This window comes from Seriola dumerili, unplaced genomic scaffold (assembly GCF_002260705.1).
Source record: "Seriola dumerili isolate Sdu_G_001 unplaced genomic scaffold, Sdu_1.0 BDQW01000003.1, whole genome shotgun sequence".
Classification (NCBI taxonomy): domain Eukaryota; kingdom Metazoa; phylum Chordata; class Actinopteri; order Carangiformes; family Carangidae; genus Seriola; species Seriola dumerili.
In genome coordinates, this window is record NW_019174258.1 from 14,043,877 (window position 1) to 14,070,426 (window position 26,550).

At 39.6% G+C, this 26,550-nt stretch overlaps 1 protein-coding gene across 1 annotated transcript in view; it reads right to left on the bottom strand.

Moving 5' to 3' along the window:
• Positions 1–1,555: 1,555 nt before the first annotated feature.
• Positions 1,556–26,550, bottom strand: part of dpy19l3 (dpy-19 like C-mannosyltransferase 3) — a 68,284-nt gene continuing 43,289 nt past the window's right edge. Inside the window, exons 17-19 of the mRNA XM_022742417.1 lie at positions 14,271–14,403; positions 5,247–5,405; positions 1,556–1,850 (exon numbers count right to left, since the gene is read on the bottom strand). Coding sequence (XP_022598138.1) covers positions 1,647–1,850; positions 5,247–5,405; positions 14,271–14,403 — 496 coding nt within the window. The 3' untranslated portion in view covers positions 1,556–1,646. The remainder of the gene's footprint in view (positions 1,851–5,246; positions 5,406–14,270; positions 14,404–26,550) is intronic.

Sequence of the window (26,550 nt, forward strand, 5' to 3'; positions counted from 1 at the left end):
ACTGGTCCTTTAAACTCCACCAGCTGGAAATATACCTCAAGCACACACAGGACAGTACAACACAGTCAAGTTTTTGTGAGTAATGTGCTTTTTTTCTTTTCTTTTTCTTTTTTTTTTCTTTTTTTTCTTTTTATTAGAAACTCAAATATGAAAATACTAGTTTGGAATAAGCATTGAAAGAAATAGTAGTTTGACAATCAACACAATCCCAAGTAAAGTTCAACTTATTATTTTTTCCTGGAGCTTCGAGCCTATCGCAGAGTCTTCATTGGTGGATGGAGTTTACTCCCACATGGATGGATCTATGTGACTCATGGCACTTTGAGAAGACTGATATGGTTGACAGATCTGAAAAAGCTGGTAAGTGGACCTTGAGTTGGGATTGTCTTGTCGCACTACTTTTTTTCATGGTCTGAACTTTGATGCTTAATTTTTAAACAAACAGAAATAACCAGGTGTAAAAGTGTCGTGGATGAAATCATAAAGGCCCAGACACACCAGAAGCTTTTGGGTGATTCTGGGTAATTAATGAATTTTAATAGAATCGCCAGAATTGGTGGATTCAATCCCAGGAATGCTAAAAATAAATCCATGTGCCACAAACTTTACGCCTTTTACCAATAAGAAGTCGTCTTGACAACGCTGACCTTTGGGGGGGATTGCGGAGGCTATCTTAGCTTTTTAGATGTGTGGCATCTTCTTTTCTTTTTCTAATGTTGGAGTATTAAGAAGAAGCCCATTGCTTCAGTTTTAATCAACACTGTGCAAATAAAGCACATTGAATAACTGGCAGTGTGCATATTTACCAAAGTTGGATAGCTTATTTTACGTGTAATTTCTATAAATGTCTACCCTTAAGAACTGAAATACATCAGAACTACGTTGGCAACTTGCACTTTCAAACAAATGTTTTGTGTATAAAAGAAAAATAGTGAATTAAGGTTGGGTTCCAATAGCCATGTTGGATCCAGCTCCAAGTCGTTCAAAATCCCCACATTTGTTAAACTCCACAGAATCTTTCAGCAAATCTTTTATTTTCACTCCATATTTTAATTTGTAAAGAAGATCCCAATAGGAAACATGTAATATACACTGCATATGCGGATAAGCTTTCTATCACAGTGTATTGAGTATTTTACCGTTTTAAAAGTTTGATGAAAGATTTTTAAGGACTCTGATCTGATGCTGGATCTAGAAACATGTTACTGAACCCTGAGCCGACTCTGGATGAACGAGACAACAATAATTCTGTGTTTTGGTCATTTCGTGATGCTCTGTGCAAAAAACGATGATTATTTCGAATGAAACTAAACGATTAGTAGTTGCTTGTGGTGTTCAGACCCCTGAGGAGAGCAGGTGGACAGATGGAGACAGAACAACCCAAAGCAGTACTCCTACAGGTGCTTCCACACCTCTCTAACTAAAACAGCGCTGCCCCAAGCCTGAACTGGCCCACTGCTCTGACACCACAGTTCACAGAGCCATGTGTTAAAAAAAAATAACAGGCATGATCACAGCTGGGCGCGGTGCAGAGAGGAGACAGAGGAACAGCGTGGATTCAGTGCTTTTTATCTTCTTCTTCTTCTTCTCCGTCTCTCTTCTCTCTGGCCTCTGACGGGGTTTTTTTTCTTACAGCCCTGCTCCGGCTACAGAGTCGCGCTGGGCTCTGACGAGTTCTTGGTGCTTTTCTTGCGTTTCTTCTTGACCCGGTACACGTGGAAGGTTTTGTTGTGGAATGTTCTGGTGAACAGAGCGCTGTAAGCCGCTGCATCCGTCTTGATGGCCTCGCAAAATCGAGGGTGGGAGGCGGGGACAAGGTCTGGGTCGTTTTCTCCAGGTCCATCCATGATCTGATGGTACAGAGGGAGAGGAGGATGAGCATGACATCATCAACAGCGACAAGAAGGGCAGAAGGTTAACAATGATGTATATTCATCAGGCAGTAATGAAGACAGTAATGAAGAACATTTACTATACTGTACTTAGGTATATTTTCAAGTTACTTTACTTGAGTGTTATTTTTTTGACTCCACTATATTTCCGTGGAATTAATTTTCTGTTATTTAGAAAATACAATAGGCCGTACACTGTGTTCATCATAGGAGAAAAAACAATCACAGCTAACTCCGACACTGTCAGTCATGTGGTGCTGCTGTGTTTTTGAACGGCTCAGTTTGAACCTGTCAGTGTCCTAACGATGGCTACGAGACAAACATGAGGCAGGAGATTCTGAGCCAGAGCACCCAGGGCCTTATCTTAAGTCCATGTTTGAAGTTTTAGAAATAAAGAAAGATTCCTTTAGTTTTAAATGTTTGCTGTGTTCAACACGACCAAACATCACTGCCTAAAAAAATTTGAGAAAACATGTCGAGGTAATTTTAATTTAATTCCAGATAAACTTTTAAACAGATAGATTGTAGCAGTTACGTTGTGCTTTTGCTGATTCAATTGTGTTTTTATGGACATTTCTATCATCTTTATATCATATTATATTATATTATATTACATTTATTATATTATTTATTGTAATCCACCATCTGTTTATTTACAGTCAGTCAGCAGTAGGTAGATCCAGAGTCATTAGGATACAACAATGCATTGACATAAAGAAATGTACTTTTGAATACTTAAGTATTTTAAAAGAAAGTACTCCAGTACTTTAACTCAAGTAAAACTTTGACTGAACTACCTTCAGATGTATTGGAGTAATGTTTGACTAGGAGTTGTGTACTTTGTCCACCTCTGATCATCAATCAATACATCAGGTTTTTGAGGTTTTTGAAATGATTATTATTGATTGCTATATTGATAAAATGTCTGCTAGTACTTTTGAATTAGAAATAATACCTAACTTCACACTCTCTGTGAACACAATGTAAAGATTCTGCCCCCAGACTGAATGTAAAGAAGTGCAACTTTGTAACAACTTCAGCTACTCATAGAGACGCTCGGGTGATGGACTGTTTTATGTGAGCCGTGATGAAACTAGCAGTGAAGACTAGAAAATGTTTTTTCAGCCTTATCAAAAAATAAATCTGTTGGTTTTGTAGAGAACAAACAAAAAACTACAAACTGAATGAGATGCTGATCATCAGTATTAAAGGAATTATTTTCTGCCAAAGTTTTTGTTCTTGCTCCCTTCTCTCTTTCCAAATGGACTCATTTGGAAGAGGGGTGCTTGGTCATTGTGAAGCAAACTTTAAATCAAAATGTGATTTGCTTATGTTTCCAGGACGATGCCAATCATCCTGATGAAGCAGAGTAGCTGATTTTTTTGACTGTTAAGCTCTTAATAAATAAAACCTAAAGCTGCTTTCCAAACAAAGTTCAAAAGATCGTTGCTCATTTCATCATGAATATTTTATGTTATACTTAGTTTAACGAAATTTTCAGGGGCTTTAAAAACCACACTTGGCCTTTGATTTAATTTTCAGAAATTAGAAGCTGTTTTGAGTTGTTACATTTCTATATAAAACTACTACCTCAACCAAATAACCATAAAGTAAAACACATAAAATGTGCAGAAACAAAGTAAAGTCAAATTCTTTTAGATTTATTCAAGTCAATAATTTGGACCACCTGTTGTTTGAAAAGACAGACGCAGCAGCAGGAGAGAATTCTGATATTTTCTTGGTTTGAACTTTGATATCCATTACAGCTGGAGCAGGAGTTTGTAAAATATTGTGTAAAAAAGGAGTTTGAAATCCATCCATTAGTTATAGGCCTTATCCCTTTGAGGGGTTGCTTTTTATTCTCTATATTAATACCATGTTTCTCAAGATGAGGGCTCTGGATTAGAGAAAGAAAGAAAGAAAGAAAGAAAGAAAGAAAGAAAGAAAGAAAGAAAGAAAGAAAGAAAGAAAGAAAGAAACGGATTTACACCCAGCATTCCTTCAATAAAGCTGTCTTCAGGTGTGGTGTATGCTGTGTGACATTTACGGCGTCACAAACACAAACATCAACCCAGTGTTTCATGTGTCTTACACCACACTGAGCCAGACAGCCAGATTGAAGCTTGTCTCGCCTCTAGTAATCCAAATAGCCAGTGCAAGGCATCCGACATCAAAATAAGGGGGAGATGGAGGGAGTTTGAGGGGGGTGGCTGCGGAATGAAAGAGAGAGGGACAGCAAGAGAGTGAGAGACAGTGAGGAGTGAGACTATTGATCTTTGCAGAGGCTGACAGGTTTTCACCTAGTCACAGAGGCTGGCAGATGGGATGGTGCACGCATGCACACACACACATGTGTGCGCGTACGCACACACGCGCGCACACACACACACACACACACACACACACACACACACACACACACACACACACACACACACACACACATACATATTTGTACAGCTATTTTTGTGGGCATCCATCATTGACATAATGCATTCCCTACCCCAGTGGTCGGCAACTGGCGTCATTAATATCTGGCCTGTCAGATTATTTTGATCATATGATTTTCTTTTAATCTAAAAAAAATAGATCTCTGTTGCTAAAATAGCTCTCCGTCTGAGCAGCAACAGTTACCCACAGAATCATAGAAAAGCTCGAGAAAAAGTCCGTTTTTTTGCTGCAATGCTTTATTTCAAGCTATTGTGAGCTTTTATTCTGAAATGTTCTGAAAGGAAGTTCCAAAGGTTCTATTGCTTGCTTGACAAACCTCGGACGGAGAGGACATACAATGTGTGACATGAAAAAAATAACACTAAATCAGTCAGTCAAACATATAATTTGTGACTGTGGGTGGACGAGCTGACCAACATCCGAAAGAAGTGTCAAAGCAGCGGAAAGTCAGGAATCACAACTTCCAGTCAGGACTTTCAGAATAAGATCAGAGCGGAACCAGAATGCAGATGATGAGCAAGATCGTGGATTGTGGTTCCGGCCAAAAAGATTATCATATCATCTCTTTACCACCCCCATCTGTGACTGTGGGCCACAGCGCCACATATGTGAACAGTAAAAGTAAATTTCAGTTGCATTTTTATCAATATCTTAGATTAGCCTTTGATTATTTTCTGGCCCGCCATTTAATGGATAAGAAAAAACATTGGCCAGAGGTCAAACTTACTTGCCAACCCCTGTCCTAGCCCCTTACCCTAACCCTCAAACAGCCCTTTAAATTTGTGGGGTCCAGCATTTTGATCCCCACAAAGTTCCCGTGGCCTCCCAGTTTCCCGACCCCACCAACATAGTAACACAAACACACACAGTTACAATGAGTCGTGTTAAATAAATGCCACCCACGTGTCCATTGGCCAGATCGAGCAGGTCCCGCAGTCTGCAGCCTCGCCTGTGCCTCCGCTCGTAACAGATGCTATTCTCCAGCACCACGTAGTCGGCCCCGACAGCCTTCAGGATGTCATGGACTTCCTCCGGGGAGCGACGGCCGTACACCTGATACACCTGCTCACACACACATGCACGTACACACACACACACACACACACACACACACACACACACACACACACACAGAGAAGAAGACAAGTGGATTTATTTAGGTTTGTGTGCGCTTGTGTGATTGCTTTTTTGCCTAAAGATCATCTGGCTTTATAATTTAACACCAATATTGTTGGAAGGAGAAAACTTCTCTCCTGGAACACAATTACCAGGCACATTTACTTTGAATTAAGAGTTTTGATGGAAGTTGGTTTGATTCAATTATAACATGCTTCCAGAAAAACTCTGAAAACAATTAGAAGTGAAACAAAAATCAGAGGGAGAAAAAAAAAAAAAATTACCAGAACAGAACTCAGCTTTCTGAAATCTGTTGTGGTTCATCTTTTATGTGGAACAGATGAAAGACATCTTTTGACCAATTTCACACAACAGCAGGTTTAAATGGACAAATTATGTAAGCTGCAAGTACAGAGGAACAGAATTTTCTCCTGCAGATGTTTATCAGGGATAAAACTCAGCACAGTAGACTTTAAATGGGTTTTTGTTGAAAGGAAGAGTGGATTACTGAAGAGACAATCCAACAAGTTTCTACACCAACACCTCGGCTAAATGCTAAAATGCTCACGATGAAAATGCCAACATGCTGATGTTTAGCATGTTTAGCAGCCATACCTAACATTGGTAAAAATCTAAACCTTTTTTTTTTTTTAGTTCTATTGTCTTTGCTTCTGTTTAATATCATTTTTCAGCTGTAGTGAGCTAGAAACATGGCACAATAACTGGAAATTATGTGCATGAGCCTAATCAGCCAGATTATTTTCAGTCGGATAGGGCTTGAAATTTAACAAATGAATCCTCAAACTATTAATAATTAAATAGTTTTAGTCACACTATATTCCCATTAGAGCACCATCTGTGTATTAATTCACCAATGAAAATAGTTCCCAACAAATTCACTATTTCATCCTGTTCAGTTAATGGTTGTTAAGACTACAGTGACTTGCTGCAGTCACAGACAAAGTAAGTAGTATATCAGTATTGAGAGATGGACTAATTCATGGGATTTGTTGACCAGAACAAAAAAATATGGAATAACACAACCTTATCCTTCAAACCCACAAATATAAAATACACATTTATTGGGACAAAACACACTCAACAACAGCCCATAACTAAGAGTGTACTTGCGCCATTGTTCACACACTCTTAACACACAAGGATGAAACTTTAAACCTGTTGCTCCCAGTACAGCATGTAAGCCTGCTAGGTCTGTGAATTAAGAGCATAAAACACATAGGTGACAAGAAAAGCTGTGTTCTTGTTCCACTAATGAATTATTTTGTAGTGAAACACAAATTAAGCTGGGATTTAAGCTCCTCAATAACACACACACACACACACACACACACACACACACACACACACACACACACACACACACACACACTCTCAGAGCCCAGAAGGTCTGCACCAGTGTCGTGGATCATTAATGAGCTCCACACTAAGCTCCGGCCTCGCCAACGGCTCAGCATGGCTGACTTCCCGCTGGGAGGCAAAACATAGGCTCAGCTACGCAAGAAATGACCCACACATTACTTCCTGCTCATTGTGAAGAAGACACACAGAAAGCACAAGCAGACACAAGCGGATAACAGTAACAGTTGTATGTTTATAGCATATTTGAGCTTGGAGAAGTTTTTGTGATCAGTGTTTTGGGTGTCAGTCTTATGATCCTGTCAACACACATATTTATGGACAACTATAACAACAGGCATGTGAAGAACAAATGGAAGCAAAAGACACAAAGACCAAAGAGAATCCACACAAACAAAGACAAATAAAATTTGAGTTGGAAAAAAATGTACACACAACACCATATAAAATGTCAGTTAATTGGTAAAATAATGTGAATAAAATGGAAACACTGCAACTACTCAGCTTGTTTTGAAAAGTGGTTTCCTCCATTAATGAGAGTGAAAACCCTCTGCATCCGCATTATATTACATACATTACCAAGATGCACTCGAGTGCAAGCGCCACCATTCATCTCTCCTTTACTGGAACACAGCATTTTAGGCTCCATTTTTCCTACATTACTACTCAACCTGACTTAATGGATGCACCTTATACTCGCTGCATCTACTGATCCTATATTCATTCACACAATCACTGCAGGTCACTGGCCCCATCTACAGACAATTCCCTGGTCTTTCACGTAAGACATTAGCACAGAGCTGAGTGAGATGGATGGGTGACGTTAGCTGCAGTTGCACAATACAGGTTTTTTTCCATGTGGGGAAGAGGCTACGATCAGAGCAACAGCAGGCTCTGGAAAAGGCAGAAAATTCTGTTTGATTCCAGTCTCAATAATATCTAAAGGCTGCACATTACTACAATAAGAAAAGAAATAAAAGGTCAAATAATGTTTAACAACATTTAAACACTGCTACAGTGCTATGGCAAAGTGTCTGACTTTTCAGTTTTCAGGGTCACTGTTCATTTTTCACAAAATTGAATAAATAAATCAGCTCATTTTACCAAACTGAAGAATGAACATGTTCTGGGGAATATAAATAACATATGTCTGGTGGCATACTCTCCATATGTCATATGGAGTATTATAATAACATAACACCTTAACTGGCCATAAACTACAACCAAAAAAACAATAAAAAGTGTTGAATGCTGTATTTTATAGCACAAAGTGATATCTGGAGGCAGCATAGTTGCAACAAAGTCAATAGCAAAACAGGAACGAGGACAAACTAAATAAATTTGCTCTGGGCGCCTCAAATTTAGACGGAGACGAGGTACATCTGCTCGAGCTGGAAATGTTTCAACTTCAGTGAAAACTTCCCTGAGACTCACCGACACCATGACTATACACGGCAGCAGAAAGGAGAGCGTCTGGAGGAAAATAAGAGAAAGTAGCGGAAGTCCCGGCAACTTTGGCAGCCAGAACTGTCACACATCGGTCCTCAGTTGGGAGAGTTGCATATTGATTGCTCGACGACAAACGCTTGTGGGCAAAGATAGAAACGTCAAAATAAGTCAACAATGAATCCACACTACACTCTCCTCCTACTCCACCGTGGTCACATGATGAAAATGAACAGTTTTCAGCTCTGTCACACAAATCCCTCAGATTTTAGCATCATGACGTAAATAAAAATCCAAATTTCTAGCATCTACCATGTAACCACACTGCCACCTAGGGCTCACTCCTGACTTTGTGTCCTCCAGGGAATAGACAGTTTTGTATTTATTTTTGTATCATTTTATTATTAATAATTAAGAGACTGTATCCTCATTCGCTTATTAATAGCGTTAGAAATGGTTATTTTCAGTTTAGTTAATGAATTTTCTTTGTTTCTTTCTTATCCATGTTTTGTTGCATGTGACATTGATGTATTTTCACATAGGCTATCAACTTGTTGGAAGTAAAGTGGGTCATGGTGGAAGAAGGATATGCAACATTCACGTATAAAGCTAAAGTAAACAAGTCAAAGTTTATAAAAAATTATTCTCGTCTGTGATCAAGACAAAGAAAAAGAGGGAAAGGTGTAATGGGAAACACAGCCCGAGGATAAAACAGCCAGATCCTATGATGCTCTTGCCTTGTTTTGCCTGTGTTACCTTCACTTTCATACTCCATACTTCTATACTCTTTTTATCCACTTTGTTCTCCTTGTTATCTACCCTCAGACCAAGTTTCCTTTGTTTGATTTTTGTTTAGAACATTTGTCAAGTTTTTAGTGTCGTTTTGCCAATTCCTTCTAAAGGTATCTAACAAAGTCAAGAAACAATAAAGGTTTATTCTGTCATCAACCTCCTGCCCACCGGCTACATGCCTGCCCAGAATCACCTAACAAGATCTCAAGAGTGCCCAAGGAAGAAAGTCTGCTAGCAGACTTTTCTTAAAGCTGAAACAACTGAGATACCAGCAGAACCCGTCACCTTGGTAACGGCCGACCCCTCCAGGAGGATCCACCCAGAGTCTGCTGTCAAAGACTGCTGACAGCAACATCAGCTGTTTTGGGTTCAAGCCTCCACAGCGCAGCACAACGCAAAATAGGCAACTCCATCTACACTTCTCTCTTGACTGGTTTGATGTCGAAATAAACATTTAGCTTTCATTTCAGCAGTAAACAGTTCCGTAACTGTGAGTAATAAGTGTGCTATACATAAGAGAAGCTTATTCTCTTCCCCCATCGCCCAGGTCCTCCTATCACATATCACCAGGTAATTGATAATAGTGATCAACTGCTTCAGTTTATACCTTTATGGTTATCAGACATTGCATTTCCTCTGTGTTAGTGGATTAGTTAATAAACATCTTTAACTTGACCCCGGTGTTGCACTGTGCGTCCCTTTGAGATCGGCGATGAATGAAATCAAGAAGTCACTGCTTCTGTGTAGCGTTAACGCTATATTTAATGATTTACTCTCGTTGAAATGGGGCACCAGTCCTCTAGGAGGACAACAATGAATTACTTCATTGCCAAATTTATCAATCTCATATCGGAAGCCATGATTTCTCGATTCAATGGATCTCCAGTCTCTACGTCAAAAGAATACGACAGGACAACAACTGGGTGTAAATAAATGAGTTTATTTAATTAAACTACTATGTACAGAGTAAATGCAAGGTGTAATAATCATAAAGATGAAAATAATATAATGAATGAGCAGTGTGATGAGTTGGCAATGGTGGGAGAGAATATGTTTATGCTATACATATGACTATACAGCTAATGATACTACATCTACGAATTAGGTCTGATGATTAAATATTGCTATATTTCGACATCAACCCAGTCATGAGCAAGTGTTTAAGACCGGCCTACTGTGAGTTGCGCTGTAGCTGGAGACCCTCGGCTGGAACCCAGGTGGCTGTGGTTGCCGTGGTAACCCTGGAGACGCGGGGTCTAGGTGGATTCTCCTGGAGGCCGTGTCCCGTTTATCACGATGACGGATTCTGCCGGTGTCTCAGCGGTTCAGCTCTGGTGGAGTTTGTCCAGGAGACTTTCTGTCTCGGGAACTCTTGATTTCTGCTCAGCTTTCTCTGCAGGCGGTCGTGCAGATGTTATCTGCCTGCGTCTCTTGCGGGTTGATGCGAAATAAACTCTAATGCTCTTCACTTTGGTTGGATAACTTTAGAGGAGACTGGCGTTGACCAGATGACTCTAAAGTTTGTCAAAATCTTCAAAAAGGAAAACTTGATGATGATTAAAAGTTACAAAATTACTCTGAGCCACTTCTGTTGCTTTGGTTCAGTTGGTCTTGACTTGGCTTATAAAAATAAAGATCGCGCATGTAGACAAAAATCATGTTACTTGTAGCTTGTGGCGAAGAAAAATAAAAGACGCGAAAAGTGCAAAATGACTAAGAGCCATGAGTTTTGTAGCGAGCAGCTTAGAGCTAAGAGTTTACATGGCTACAGAGCCGGGCTTTGAGCCGGGACTCTGACTTTGAGCAAAGTTCTCAGCTTCTAGTTTCTGCATCGTTTCTCGCTTCTCGCATCTTCTTGTCGTCCTGATTTAGGCTTAGGCCTGGTTTTGGCTTCTGAACAGGCTTAGAAAATAGCCTTAGAAAAAGGGGGCTTTTTTGGCCTTAGAAAAAGGGGCTTTTTGGGCCCTAGAAAAAGGGGCTTCTTTTGGCTTCTTTTGGCAATGTGTGAATGGTTCACGACTGTTTTATCCCCTGGGGGGCTGGCGCATGTTCATGGGCGTCACCCCATCTTTCTCCTGTGTTTCCACTTGGAGAAGAGAGTAATTTTCCATTGAACTTTAGAATAATTTAAATTCTAGAGTTACTTATAGAACTCGCACATCCTTCTTCCACCATGACCACAAAACATTAGATGGAAAAACATAAAACTACTTGCACTAATAATAGCAGAGAGGAGTAATAGGAGTGTTGATTTCATATTACATTCCTTCAAACCTGGAATTAATTATGATACAAGTGGTTAATTGATCAAACAATAATATAACATTTCCCAAAAGCTAATAATCTATACATATGGATTACACAGCAGTCTTCGACTGTAATAATAATAATAGCACATTCTGGATGTCATTAGTGTGTTACGTTGTGTGAAGGATGCTGACAGTATGGTCACATGAAGGACCTTTGTCTTAAAATCTACATGTTACATTTCAAACATTCTATGGGATAGAAGTTCGGGATTAAACTATTACATAGGAACATCTCATGAGTTAGGAACAGTTGGATATTTAATTTTACATTCATCCTTTGATCTGTGTCTGTGAAGAGTGTTCTGCTTGTCACTACCCAGGATTGGAATGTGGGTTGCAGTTTATGACTCTTATCTAGAGAGGGACAGAGGAAGAAGAGGTTGGTGTGTGTGTGTGTGATGTGTGTGCGTGTGTGTGTGTGTTCATGCATGGCACCGACAGGCCAGGATTCACACCTTAGTGTTAATCAGTCCTTTTTGTTGTTACTTGTCCTATACAAGAAACAATCAAATATCACTTCTCCAGTTATCTGGTGTCCATTGGTTGACCCCCTGGAGCTGACCCTTTGATCTTTGGTCTGGTTCTGTGTCGTTCGGCCATGCTAACAGCATGGTCTGTTTGTGGAAGAGCTTTGTCTCTGTTTCCTATCAATCTGATAGTTTGATGGTGGAAAGAGTCGCAAAGTGTCAATTGTGAGTCTGCAACTCTGCATGTCCTTATAATGAACTTCCTTAATGGCTTGTGACTGATGCCAGGCCACGTATGTACGCTACATCTGATATAAGACTGATTAATTGGACTCCAAAAATTAATGATTCTCTCTCAGTTCCTTCACAATTGGGGGATGGTGCCCTTCAATAGAGGCACACTTCACACCGTCATTTGATAAACTGTTATTGCAATAATATCAATTATAACACCTGAAGACAAGACTTTTATTGACTATTTTAAAAGGAGTGGACATCCTTCCCTTAAAACTTCAGCTCATATTTTATGAGACTCGGCTAAAGCTGCATGAGAGGAAAGATAATATGACAAAAGAAACAAGAGCTATGAGAAGAGTCACTACAGTAGGAGGTTAAGAGACTGGACCAATTATAATCTGCCCTGCTTATCACCTGAACCAAATCTAACAGCCTCCTAAAAGAGAAAGCACAGCTGGCCACAGTCACACCAGGACAACTTCAGAACTTCACAACTAACTTCAGACCAGTGTTCACAAACGGAGTTCTTTGCTCTCTGCACTATGGTCTGTTAATATTCAGTCAGCACAATTTGAAAGACAAACTCCGACAGTGGAAAAAGAAAAAAGTGAAGCCAAAGGTGCTGCTTCAAGTAATGCTAAGAATGTATCCAAATGTCATTTTCTCAAAAGGTCTCCTTAAGAGTAAAAAGAATGCTACATTACACCAAAAAAGACCAATTTACTCAAAAAAGTTATTTAAGAACATGGAAGCCTTTGTGTAATTCCAAAAAACCTGCTATTGATCTCAACAATAAATTAGACCAGAAATCTGTAGGACATAACATCACTGGATTCCAGACTACATTAATAGAACATAAAACTAAGTCTATATGCTGACGACATGCACTTATATCTGACAAAATCACCACATGCCTTCCATAACCTGATCTGTATAATCCAGACTGTAAGTATTTGGACAGTTACACATTTTTTGTTCATAAGGCTCCATGCTTCAGCACATTCAATTGGAAAAAAAAGGATATTACATTAAAATCCCTGCAGCTTTCATTTGAATAGGTTTACATCAATTTAAAAAGAACTGTGTGGGAGAAATAGCTTTTTAATACATAGTTTCCAAAGTTAAGTAATTGAACAGATACATATGAGATCAAACAAAATTATCATATATAATATTTTGTGGAAAATCTTTTGACCCACAGATATCACCAGGCGCTTTGCATCTTTCCTGATGATACTCTCCTAAGCCTTCCTGCAGCCTCCTTCAGCTCTTTATTGTTGTGGGGTCTCTCTGCCTTTAGTCTAGTGTTCAGCAAGTGGAATAACAGATTAAGATCAGGTGATTGACTTTTCACCCTGAAAAGCTTTGGTTGCAGTCGTCGTACATTTGTCAGTCCACAAAATGTGTTCCAGACCTCTACCAACTTCTTTTTTTGTGTTTTTGTGAACTGCAACCTGGTCTTCCTGTTTTGAGAACATATGTGGAGGAACCTGGCAGTTCATAGACAGTTGCCACCAAATCTGACAGAACTTGATAAGATCTTCCATGACGAATGGGATAAACTGGCCAAATCCAGGTGTGCAAAGCTTCGAGAAAGTTACCCAAAAAGCTGTTGTTGCTGCCAAATGGGCTTCAACAAATTACTGAATTAAGGGTCTGAATAATCTTTTACATGATAGACTTATGTTTTTTATCTTTAATAAATTTGCGTAGGGTGTGGATTGATCGGTCAAAATGGCCATTTTATCAGTTTAAAATTTAATCTACAAAACAATAGGAGAAGCGTTCTTAATACTTACTGAAGCGACTATGTATATATATAACATTTTTCCATGCACCAGTGTTTTGTGCTGTTCTTGAGATGTTTTTATTCTGTATCAAATTATGTTGCATAAAACCTACAAGTTATGTTATAGCATAAAAATAAACAACATTAAAAAAAGGCAAAAATAACTCTTTCTAATATTTCAGCGTGTAGAGAAAGCCTGACCTTGACAGACCTGCCGTGCAGAGTTATAGTTCACAACAATTGTTGAGATGTTCAGGGAAGGGCTTTAGTGAATTTTCAACTTAGATGGACAACCAGCATCAAACGGTCTTGAATTGAATTTGTTATCTCGCAGCCCCTGTGGTAGTTCCCACACCCCTATGTGTGTTTGACAGTATAGTGCAGCCTACGTTACCTGTCTGGTTCTCTCCCGCAGGTCTTTATCTTCATAATGGGGGTGGTTGGTGAGAACTCTGCCTGTGCACAGCTTGATGCCAGCCAGCAGCTGCATGCTCCCTGCAAACACAGCCCGCTTAGGGGTCTTTGTGCTGTGGACAAACAGAGAAGGGAGAGATGAGCACACGTTATTCACTGCTATAAATATATAGATTATGTATGTCTTAACAAAGCTTTTGATGAACTACAGTATGTTTTACAGCTTTGTGAATGAGCATTAAAAAAGAGAAAAGAAATAATTCTACAGTACAAAGAAGTTATGCAGTTTGAAGGAGATGAAAAACTGAGGGGTATTCATAGGTGCACCCAGTCATCAAAAAAGTTTGATTGAATTTTGCTTTATTTTCTAGCTTTGTTATTCAGTCCACATGCTTTTGCTTTCTGCATTTACCACAATAATTGGGACATATTGATGCCATTTAAAGGTTTCTTTCAGAGACGTGGTTTCAAGGACAGCGGCTACCTACATCAGGACCAAATACAAAAACAGTTTTTCTACACATATGTTTAATCACAAAAGGGAAGGTAAAAGATGTGCAGTTGTGGTACATGTGGTTCAGAAAAATCTGCAGGCACAAGAACAAGCCTAGTGAGGTTTTGGCATGTTAACAAGTTATACGACAACTTGGTGTGTGTGTGTGTGTGTAAATCGGTGTGTTGCTTGTTAATCAAACTTGAACTTAACTGGCCTCTATTATGACAACACACGTACACAATCACACACCCCCACTCGTATTTCATTCCTGTAATGTTAACCTGGGGGTCATTTTCAATCTAAAACCATGCCTACACACAGGACAGTGCAGCTGAAGCATTTCTAAGATTGCTAAGAACACTGGACACTTTGACACTCAGGTTTCATATCGTCACCACAAAACGTGGGATATTAGATAGGGCTGGGTCACAAAGATAACCGTATAATCAAACACAGACAAAATATAGGGGATGACTGCACCCGATTCATGCCTGATGGGAAATTATATCTACATCTAAATGTCAAGAGCTAGTCATCCTGTAACTATCATTTTGGAGGATATATTGGTGTATACATATTGTTTTTTAATCAAACAGCTGATCAAGGAAATCAGTCCAGTGTTTTTTTGTCTGTGGAAGTAGCAATAATACCTACCTCCTCTTAGCCTTAGTGATTAAACTGTAAACCTTGACGATTATAAAAAGACTAAGCATCTAAAGTCGTAGCAGCTCTGTGAGACTGTACTTTGACAGCATGGTGGTTTGAGCTAATAACACCAACCATACTAACATGGTCAAAGTGATAATGTGACATTAGCTCATTAACTCTAAACACAATTAGAACTGAAGCCGACAGGAAAGTCATTAGGTTATTAGGTATTTGTGGTGGACAAACTGAAATTCTGACCTGATGACAGTGCTACAGTAAAAGTCAGAGAATCACCAGAGTAATTAGTAACCATTCTGTGGGGGATATAAAAGTACCAAAGATCCAAAGATATCAAAGTTCATCGCATTCCCTCCAACAGCTGTGGAGACCTGAAATTTGAATCTGCTAGGTGCTATAGGAAACGTCAGGGGATTACCAAAAACATTAGAACACACTGTGTGAATGTCTGTATAACATGTTGTGCCATTCCATCCAGTGGATGTTGGAATATTTCACAAGATAAGTGAAAACCTTGACCCGCTGGTGATGCTAGAGGAAAGGACAGAGGATCATCCAAGTTGATAGGATTTATCCTCTGGGCCCTATGGATACTGGTATCAAATTTAATGGCCTTCAGTCCAATGGTTTGTGAGATATTTCAGTCTGTAGTAAAGTGGTGGACCAACCAACAGACCGACACTGCCATCCATAGAGCAATGTTGCTATTAGCATGGCTAAAAATAGACATCACTACCCACTATATAGGGAATTCTATATAGAGGAGAATAAAGTATCAAATGGCAAATTCAAACAGCTATTTCAAACTTTCATCTGGCACACATCTAAAATGATCTTTTTCCCTGTCTGTGCAATGCATAATGGGAGATATGTCTAGGCCAGTTTTATCAATTGCACAGTACTTTTTTCATTGTACTGTCGGACAATTTAAGTCAGTATGTAGAAAAAACAATATTGAAACCAGAAACTATGCCCAGCATAGATGGTAGAAAAACAGGGGAAGACACTTATAAGCATCATGTCATCACACAACTCCTGTGATTACGGAGTTGGTCATGTAAGTCTGTACATTGACAATATATGGCAATAATAATATAGCACTAAATCAGAAGAGAGGCTCAGAGCCTCCTCTCTGTTGTTACTAGAGCTCCAGAGAGAAGCCTAAGAGAGGAGATGTAAAACAACATTGAGATGTTTTTTGATTCTATCTTATCTTAATATATCTTCTTATGGATCAACACTTAAAATAAATCACAGGAAAAGTGTAAAATATGGGACCTTTAAATTTGGGTTTGATAACCATGTGACTAACACGAGACATCCATAAACATCTAAATATATTTTTAAGTGCCAGATTGAATATGTTTAATTTAATGGTTAATGTTTTAATTAGAAACTAGTAATCCTATTTACAACAAGACTGTGGCACAGGCATTCAGTTTCCTTTTCCAGTTTCCATTTAAAATGGCCACCAAGACAAACTTTCAAAAAAGTGACATTTACTGTTTAGAACAAACAATACTGGCTTTGTATTTTAAGGAAAAAGTTTCTGCAGAGACTGTAGTCACACTTTTCTTGTGGTTACATGAGAGAAAGTGCAGCTTAAGTCACTTAAGCAGTGGTCTCAACATGTAGCCATGAATGACAGGACAGAATTTATTCTTTTGCTCTTTGTCCAAAAAGCTGAACATACAGCACTGCAGTGTTTGTGCAGTCAAAGATGTGGTCACAAGCAAGATACATATAAATCATTCTACCCACAGAGGTCAGCCCACAAACCTTATGTGTGAAATAAAGCACATGTGCATATCCTGCAGTGGGATATGAATATGTGTTCTCATACATGCTCTTGGGCGATGTGTGGGTTGATCTCCTGGTATCCTGACCTGCAGTAGAAGTAGGTCATTTACATTTCTGTCTATCATCTCTGTGTGCAGATGTGAATTTAATCTCCCACTGCATCCCAGGGAGAGAACCACCATCCCCTCCAAGTTGATTTACATTTAATTTCACGTTTATGTTCTCTTATGTAAATACCGGAAGGCACTGGCATTCACCTCGCTGATATTATAAAAATTTAATAATTACTTTAATTGCAGTAGCTGTTTACAGGTTCATACATTTTTATTTGAAAATGTTCATTAGGACCTGTTGCTCAACTTCAGAGAGCACCATTGAGATGAAGAAACATAAAAGGAAAAGATAAACATACAGAGAGCGAGCAGCAAATCTCAAATACTAATAATGCTACTATAATATGGTGCAACACTGACAGCCATATTGGATTTCTTTAGCATTTGTACAGGAAGAGCTCAGGTGTAATGAATAACATTAACCTATTCTAATCAGTATTTTTTAAATTAAGAACGGATCAAATTAGTCAAATAATTGTTGTTATGACTCTGTGGAGCGTTTAGCAAACTGTTCTGTTTTACTTAACTTTCAGGTACATTTTCACCAGGCACTTCAAACTAATTTCCAGCCACAGCAGACAGCTATTTCCAGCTAAAAAGTTCTGATAAAAACACAATATATACTATTTGCTTCCAACCACCGAATGGCAGAGAGACCAAGTAAGCAACTAGCTATTTTGCTGGTGAAGAGCCATTTCCCTCAGGAGTTTGTGCAGACTGCACACTGGACTTACCTTTGTCTGGTTGCTTGGAGCACGACTCCAAATGAATGCTAATATTGCTCGATGTCTGCTGAATGTGTAAATTTGCTAAAACATTTGCCATAACAACTATAAGTTTATACTGTATGTCAGTGTTTTGGTTAGAGATTGTTGCCCTGCCCCCAAGTGGCCAAAAAGTCAGTTAATGCACATTTAATAATGACAATGTTGCATTTAAGTGTCCTAGTAAAGCGGCAACCTCCAGGGTTGAAAAATGAAGCTAACAAGAAAGCGCCAAAAACTGCAGTTCCTTGAATGGCCACCTGAGGGTGACTCCAAAAGCAAGTCAATCGGCATAGACTCACATGTTAAAAAATAAATAAAAAAACTTGTTTACAGCCTGGTACAAAACAGTTTTGTCTCTATAGCTAATTTCCTCCTTAATGACAACTGTACAGGTGGTGATTTTTGTTTTCAACTCACCCATTTAAATATTTGGCTTAAAGTTGGGTATAATTGGTGACAACAAAGCAGCTGACTCAGCTTCAAAGCCACTCTGGGTGATGTCAGGGAGGCTATGTCCATTTTAATATACAGTCTATGGTCCCAGTAGGCCATGTGAGAGAACGCTGGTATGGACAAGACCAGAACAGTGGAACTAAATAGACTGAAATTCTTATTAATGTTATTAAATACACCTTTGGTGACAATGGCACAACCTGACAAAACAAAACAAAACAAAAAATAGTTGACTAGCAATTACTAGATAATAAGCACTGAACACTTTCCAATTTTAAAATGCTATCAAAAGCATAGTACATGGTACAGTATATCCTGGTAAATACGCACCAAGAGTAAAAAAAACATCTAAATCGATACATATGAAAATGTTTCAATTAATGTCTCAACCTATCAATCTAAAGAAAAACTAAACAAAAGCACCTGTTCTTACTCGGTACTCGGCACTCAGCTACATACATGTGTGATGTTGCCTTGGAGATTTGTGATAATAGCTGAAAAAGCTCTTTGTAGTGTAATGCCAGCATCTGCCTTAGATTGAAAAGATTAATTTATCACCTGCAGACACAAAAGAACTTCAACTACTCTATGCACACTTCACCACTTTTTTAGTTGTCTGTTTTGACACAGGCACAGAACTAATTCACATTTAACTTAAAGCCCTGACACAGCAACGGTCCACCCACACAGGTGTTTTTACTTCTTTTGTCTAATTAGATCTCTTCTTCTTAACTGCGCTCTGACTGACGCATGTCTGAATTCTTTCTGAATTCAGTTTTACAGACTTCAGGAGAATAAAGAGAAGAGAGGCAATGTGAACAGATAATTTCTAAGCTGCTTTGTAAAAATTAATGAAGCATGTGTTTCTGAATTAAATGTACTAAAACTGAAATATTGTAAAAACATATCCACGATCAGCACATAAATTGAAGTTATCAGGCTGACAATATCTAAAAGAAAGTAGGAACAGGCTTCTATATTCTATACTCACTCCGAGGGGGTGTACTCAGGTGAAATTGTGACATCAATGCTTGTTCTCTATTAGTACGTGGTGTTTTGAAACCTAGCAAAGCTCTATCCAACGAGTACAGAGTAACTGAAACCAGGTGTGAGCAATTGAGCATGCAGGTTCTGGACAGCGAAATGTCTGAGTAGCTACTTTTCTAATTTTATTTTAGTTACTTCCAAAGTAAAAACAATTTTTCCATTTATTGTTTATGATTTTTCTACCTGCAAAGATCTGGGCTGACACCCCATCAACATAACGCATTCCTTTGCCTCTTACCCTAATGTTAACCATCCCAACTAAATGCAACTAAACACTAACATTTATCCTAACCCTAACTTAAACCTAATTCTGACCTTAACATTAAAACCAAGTCTTAACCCTCAAACAGCCCTTTGAAGGTGTGAGGACCGGTCAAAATGTCCTCACCCCATAGTAAGGGCTATAAATCAAACTGGTCCTCCCAAAGTACACGAGCACATGTGCACAAGACACACACACGTGCACAAACACACACACACACACGCAGAGTTAAGTGGTACTGAGTGGTAATGATGATGACAACTAATAGTGAGACTGAGAAAGTGATTGGTAGTATTCTTATAGATGTGCCAAGTCATTCTGATTGAGAGCTGTGTAGTTCAATCAAGGACATCTCTCTCTCTCTCTCTCTCTCTCTCTCTCTCTCTCTCTCTCTCTCTCTCTCTCTCTCTCTCTATGTGTTAGAAGACACACAGATCCCAGACAATTCCACACTTTCTCTACTTAAGGTCGAGGCCAAATGCTGCTAATTTAGACAATTTAAAGCACGGCAAGAAGCAGGATGACAGGGAGTGAGTGAGTCAGAGAAAGAGTGAGCAGAGGATGTAAAAAAAATAAAAAAAATGTGAGGATACAGTTTCACAGAGAGCAGAATAAAATGGAATTTTGCTGAAGGATTGATATCCAGATGAATAGTGGCACATGTCTCCTAAGAATGGATAAACTAATTTGTTTTAATTAGACAGATGGACACAACGAGACAGATCTCGAAAACAAGTCTGCAGCAGAGGAAAGGCAGAAATTTCCATGAAATTATATCGACCCAAAAACAGTTTGGAGCAAAGCAAAGATGCTTTAGCTGAAATATCTTAGTTCTGAATTTTTGAGAGATACCAAAAATCTAAAGTCAGTCTGTAAAAAATTTCTACAGGCTGCTCATCAGTTGCACTGTTGAAAGCATTGATAAAACGAGGTCGTTGTACAAAGCTGATTTTGGCATTCCTATTGAAGAGGTAGACTGGACAGAAATAAGGAGAAACCCTCCTCATTACTTGGTGTGTAAGACTAACACGTTTCTCTTTTTCCATTGTTGCTTTTTGAATAGCTCTCAGGTCATAATGTCTTATGGTATCCAGCCTGTAGTTTGTGGATGGCTGTCTCACAAAGCCAGCGGCAAGCAGCAGCGTCAGGGCACAATGCTTTTGGAAATGGTAACATGTCATGCCCTCCTTGTTATGTCTGAGCCTGATACCTTGGTTCAGCCAATGCAGGTCAAAACCATTGGTTCTGAGGTTTTTGAGAAACTCTGGGAAGATGAATAAAAAGTGATGTTAAAATCACGTAAACTTCCACTACTTGTGATTGCGCACTTCTTGCAGATCTGATAAATTTACCGCATCTCGTCACTGACATGAATTATTACCTCTTAACTGCTTAAAACAATCAGATGATGTCTGCACTGTTCCACCTACACCTATGATTCTACTTCTGGCAAACTCTTGTAAAGTGATCTCCGATTCTACAAACCATATCTGCAAAGCTGAAAATTTAACACTGATAGGATGTAATGTTAATTCAGAAAACCTTTTTAAGAAGTTGGACATGCTTGGATGCAAAAGAAACAGTATTGACCTGTTCGAAACAGCCACGAAATATTAGCGGGGTGCCTGACATGTTCTTGCTGTAGGGGCAAAAAAAAAAAGGCACTCTGGAGGAAATTCCGTCAGGAAAAATTGTAGCTCTTCCTCTTTGGTAGTTTAGATAGCAACTTTCCCAGTGCACTGTTGGGATTAAGATACAGCACCACCACATTAGCTTAATGACGCAACTGCAATTACAAATGAGAGAAATTCACAGAGTGTAATGCTTGTTAGAAAATAGTGTTTTCCATGAAGACACCCGTCAGAGTTTTGTCGAGAGCTGAAGGTGACACAAAATTTGATGGAATCCTGTCTTTTCAAATACCTTCCTGCCCTGCAGTAACCTCAGCCTTAACCTTTCAGCCACATAACTCTTCCCCATCCTCCTACTATTCTGTTCCCAATTCCCTAATCAGCTCTTAGTATTTATACCGGCCAATTTCCATTTTCTAATTCCCTGGCACATTGTTGATTGCGCTTTCCACATCGTAGCTTTCCAGCCTTTCTTGATTGTTTTACCTGTTTTGCCTGCCTGTTTTTTAACTACCTCCCCATTTTTATATTTTGCCTTTTGTGTGCTACTTTTGCCTGGTTAATCTGCCTGCCTGTTACTGACCATTGCCTTCGCCCTGACTTTACTTACTGTTTGCCCTTGCCTGTGTCTCCCTGTCAAGCTTAAATAAAGGTGCACTTTTACCGGCGTCTCTGAGTCATGCTATTGAGTCCACCTAACCGCGAGCTGTGACAGTACAATCTGACCTGTATGGACTGAGCTGACTTCCCGTTCACAAAGAACTTGTGACTCAGGCTGATACCATTCATCGCCTTGAGCGACAGTTAGCCTTGTTAGACAGTGGACTGCAAGTCTGAGCTGAGTAAAGTGTTTCACCACACATTCCTGGGAGAGAGGTGGCGAGGGGTCTGTTGAATCTGTTCCAGGAAGACACACAAGTAATGGACTACACGGAATTCCGGATCATGGCAAAAGATGAACTGGCTGCATGAGAATTATCCACACAACTTGATTTAATTTCTCCCACTATCCATACCAACCACCATCTCCAAGAACTGCATAAAGAGAAAGAGGGCAGTCCAGTAGTTCCCAACCGTTCCCAACTCCGTTCCCTGCGGCTTCTTCCACTTTGGCAGTTCCTCCACTTCCTGCCCTGCCACCTGCCGGCTCTTCCCAAACTATGAAGGACTCCTCTGACCCCATACAGCTGGGCTGCAACAAACTCACCCCGGAAGAGCAACTTGATGGCTCCAAGGTAAACTTTGCTTGGACTGTGGTCAGTCTGGCCACTTCCAAGGGACTTGTCCAGTAAAAGCCAGTGTTCACCAGTAACTAGGAGGGTGCCGGTGAGACAAGCCCTGAAAACCCTCACACTCACAATCCAATCCTCTTCAACATGCTTAACTCATCTTTCAGTACCGGGTGCATGCAGTGGTGTTGTTCCTCTCCTCAGGGGCTGACACTGATTCAATGGACAAGGGACTGGCGGTCAAGCTGGGGCTATAGTTGGAGCCTCCGCTGGATCCTGTCAAATCGAGCATTCTCGATGGACATCTCCTTCGCCACATCACCCAACGCATGGCTCTTCAGTACATGTGCATGTCAGGTAACCCCCATGAAATCATCAACTCATGTCATCAACTCTGGGCAGTCGCTCAATCTGGAGTACCCTGGTGATGCAATCATAACCACCAAGTTGACCAGACCTCTGTGACCATTCTGGGGTGGAGTTCTCACCGCCACGATGTCTATTTAGAGTCAGTTATGCCTCCCTGTTTCACCAGCTCAGTCTTTAGATTTTCCCAACTTCTGCAATGTTCCCTCTGAATATCTGGATATTAAAGAGGTGCTCAAACAAGGTCTGAGCCACCTGAGGGGCAAATGTCCCCCCAAGGGGTGCTTGTATTCTGTGTCCAACCCCCGAGAGCAAGGCCATGTAGTACATTGGTGAATCCCTGGAAACAAGCATAATCCATCTGTCCTCCTCCACAGCTGGGGCTGGGTACTGGGTACTGTGGAAAATAAGGATAAGACCCTAGGACCATGCCTCCGCTTTCATGTACTGAATAACATCACTGTTAGGAACAGGTATCCCCACCCACTCATCTCCACTGCCTTTGAACTGTTACAAGGGGCCACTGTGTTCACAAAACTGGACTTGAGGAGGGCATATCACTTGGTTCACATTTGAGAGGGGGGCGAATGGAACACTGCTTTTAACTAAGTCAGTTGGTACTATGATCTCTGCAGGAAACACTGAAATGGACCCCTTTGAGGTGAACCTGGCGATGGAATGGTCTGTCCAAGGTTCCTGCAAATAACTGCAGCACTCCCTCTGAGCCCTAAGTTTTACTGATAGTTCATCTGGGTCTATAGTACTCTAGTGGCCTCCAAACTTTCTCACCTCCTCCAATGTCCATTTTGAGTGGACGAAGCTCATAAATATATTTTGCAAAGGCTGGTAAATTATAAAATCCCTGCTATTGTACAAGGATTATAGTATATGTCTGATCCCTAATGAATCTTTTTGTCCAACTTTGACAAATAAACCTTTTAAGTTGTCTGAAATATGTGATCCTTTTCTAACCCATCTTAGGCCAAAGAAATGAGAGTTAATATTTGATGGCCTACCTGGGCTTGCTTGGAGAGCCTAAAAGGAGCAATCTAACATATCTATGAAATATGACATATATATGAACTGGAGCATATACAGATGTGTAAACATAGGTGAAATATATACACATATATATCATGCAACAGAATTTTCATTTATTTTATTTAATGTTATTTATTTCTAAAGTGATTATAAAGTATAAATTAGTTTACTTTTTCTTTTTCTTGTGTAGGTCTGAGGTTGTCTTGTGTTTTTAGTGATGTTTGATCTGAAGTGCTCAATTTCTATGATGAAACTCAATTAAAACAAAAGTTCAGCTAGGCAAACTCTCCACACAGTTCTCTTGATTACTCCTATGATGTTAACACACACACACACACACACACACACAAACACACAGTAGTCCAATAATGATTTCACAAATGCACTGCAACCCTGAACTTATCTAGACATTACCCAGAGGAGCTGTACGTGAAAATGCAAATTGGACATTTAGACCGGACATTAGACAGACCTCACACCCTGCCAGCTCCCTAATACAAAGCCTGTGTAATGTCCAATTGAGCCCATGTGTAAATAGTGCAGGTTACTGTCTGGAGAATTCACAGTGAGTGAGTGGGTGTGTTGATGGGCATGTTTCTATAATGCCACTGGTGCAAAACCAGAAGAATAAAAACATCCCCTTTTTTCTGCGTCCTGCATGCTCTAACCAAGCATCAGCCTTCACCTAAACCGAATGGAGTATTTCCACATACAATTTCCCGTTGTTTGCTACATGTGTGTAGGACAACTCTCTATTTTTGCATTCCACTGAAAGATAAAGCAGGTGAATAAAGTTTTGCAGACTCCCTGTACTCACCAAATGACCTTCTCACAACTCTTGGGAAAAGTGTCAGAATAAACACTGAATGGACGTTGAATAACCTTCCTCCAACCCAAAAGAGGCTGATGTTTTGTCATGATAAAATAAGTAACAGCCGAACCTGGCACTTTGCAGCCTTTTGGTGTTATACCAGCTGTAAATCTAAGGACCAGATAATGATATCACACTCGAGAACAGAAACAGACATCTTTCAACAAACTGGAAATCATAAACACATCCACAGTCTCCCCCTATCTCTCTCGCTGCCATGTATTGCTTATGATATAACATGAGCACGTTGGAATCAACAAGAATTAGTTGTCCAACTATTCAGTAACCCAGCTAATATTACACTTCAAATGTTTTTTTTTTTTTTTTTTTTTTTACAAAAATTTGTTTTTAATTAGCCATGTTTGTATGATATAAAATGGCGAAGTTGTGAAATGTAACATCTGACAGCTTAAACGCCTGATAAGACTCATTGTTTCATATATTTACATTCAATAGAAGGTGGTGCCCCAATTTTAAAAACAAAATTTAAAATCAAAGTGTAGTAGTTTCGCTACATGTTTGAATCAACTTCGGACAGTGGCTGGACCTGATTCTCTGGACTGGAGTTCATAAGAGAATAAGCCCTCAAAAAGTATCTCCAGTCTCGGGGCGTCGAGTGGCGCAGTGGGTTGAGCAGGTGCCCCATATATAGAGGCCACAGTCCTCGCTGCAGTCGGCCCCGGTTCGAATCCCGCATCGGACGGCCCTTTACAGCATGTCATTCCCCCTCTCTCTGCCTCCCCGTTTCCTGTCTCTCTCTACTGTGCTATCCAATAAAGGCATTAAAAAAAAAGTATTTCCAGTCTGATCCTTGATGAAGACAGAAAATATGCACTTGAAAATGAATGTAATGTTATCAGGGCTGCAAACTTTCAAGAACTAGATTTTTGCCTTAACCCAAATACAGAGATTTCCCATTAAAATGTACTTAATTAATTCTGTGGATTATTCAATCACCTCAAGGGCATGGATGGTTGCCACTCGAGGTTAGACAATAAGAGAGTTTTTTAGGTGAAATTATCCTTTAAATTGACCAAGATGAGATTGGCTGTGGTTCAAGGGCAAACATAAGTCACAGAAGCACCAAATATGCCATATGACAGACAGTACCAAACACAATTAATACAACACACAAATATTAATAAACAATGTCTTAAATATGCTGTCAGGGACAGACAATAAATAAGCTATTCATTGAATTTATAACTAAAAAAATGCTGGAATTCCTGTCCATGTGTAATTATTGGTCTTTGTATGCAATAAGGAAACTGCTACAGTACAACAATAGAATGGGTTTTATTTTTTACAAACATTTTCTATCTATCTTTGATTGGAGAGTTGTGTTCAGTATGATACCACTGATACCACCGCCATATCTTTTGTGAGATGGTATTGAAGCATCAGAACTTAGAGCTCCCTATATTAATAATAAACTTGACAGGACAGAAAATATACTGTAAATTTTGACTTTCCAGAAGCAACAGAGCTTGGAACCACAGCAAAATGAAGATGTCCTGA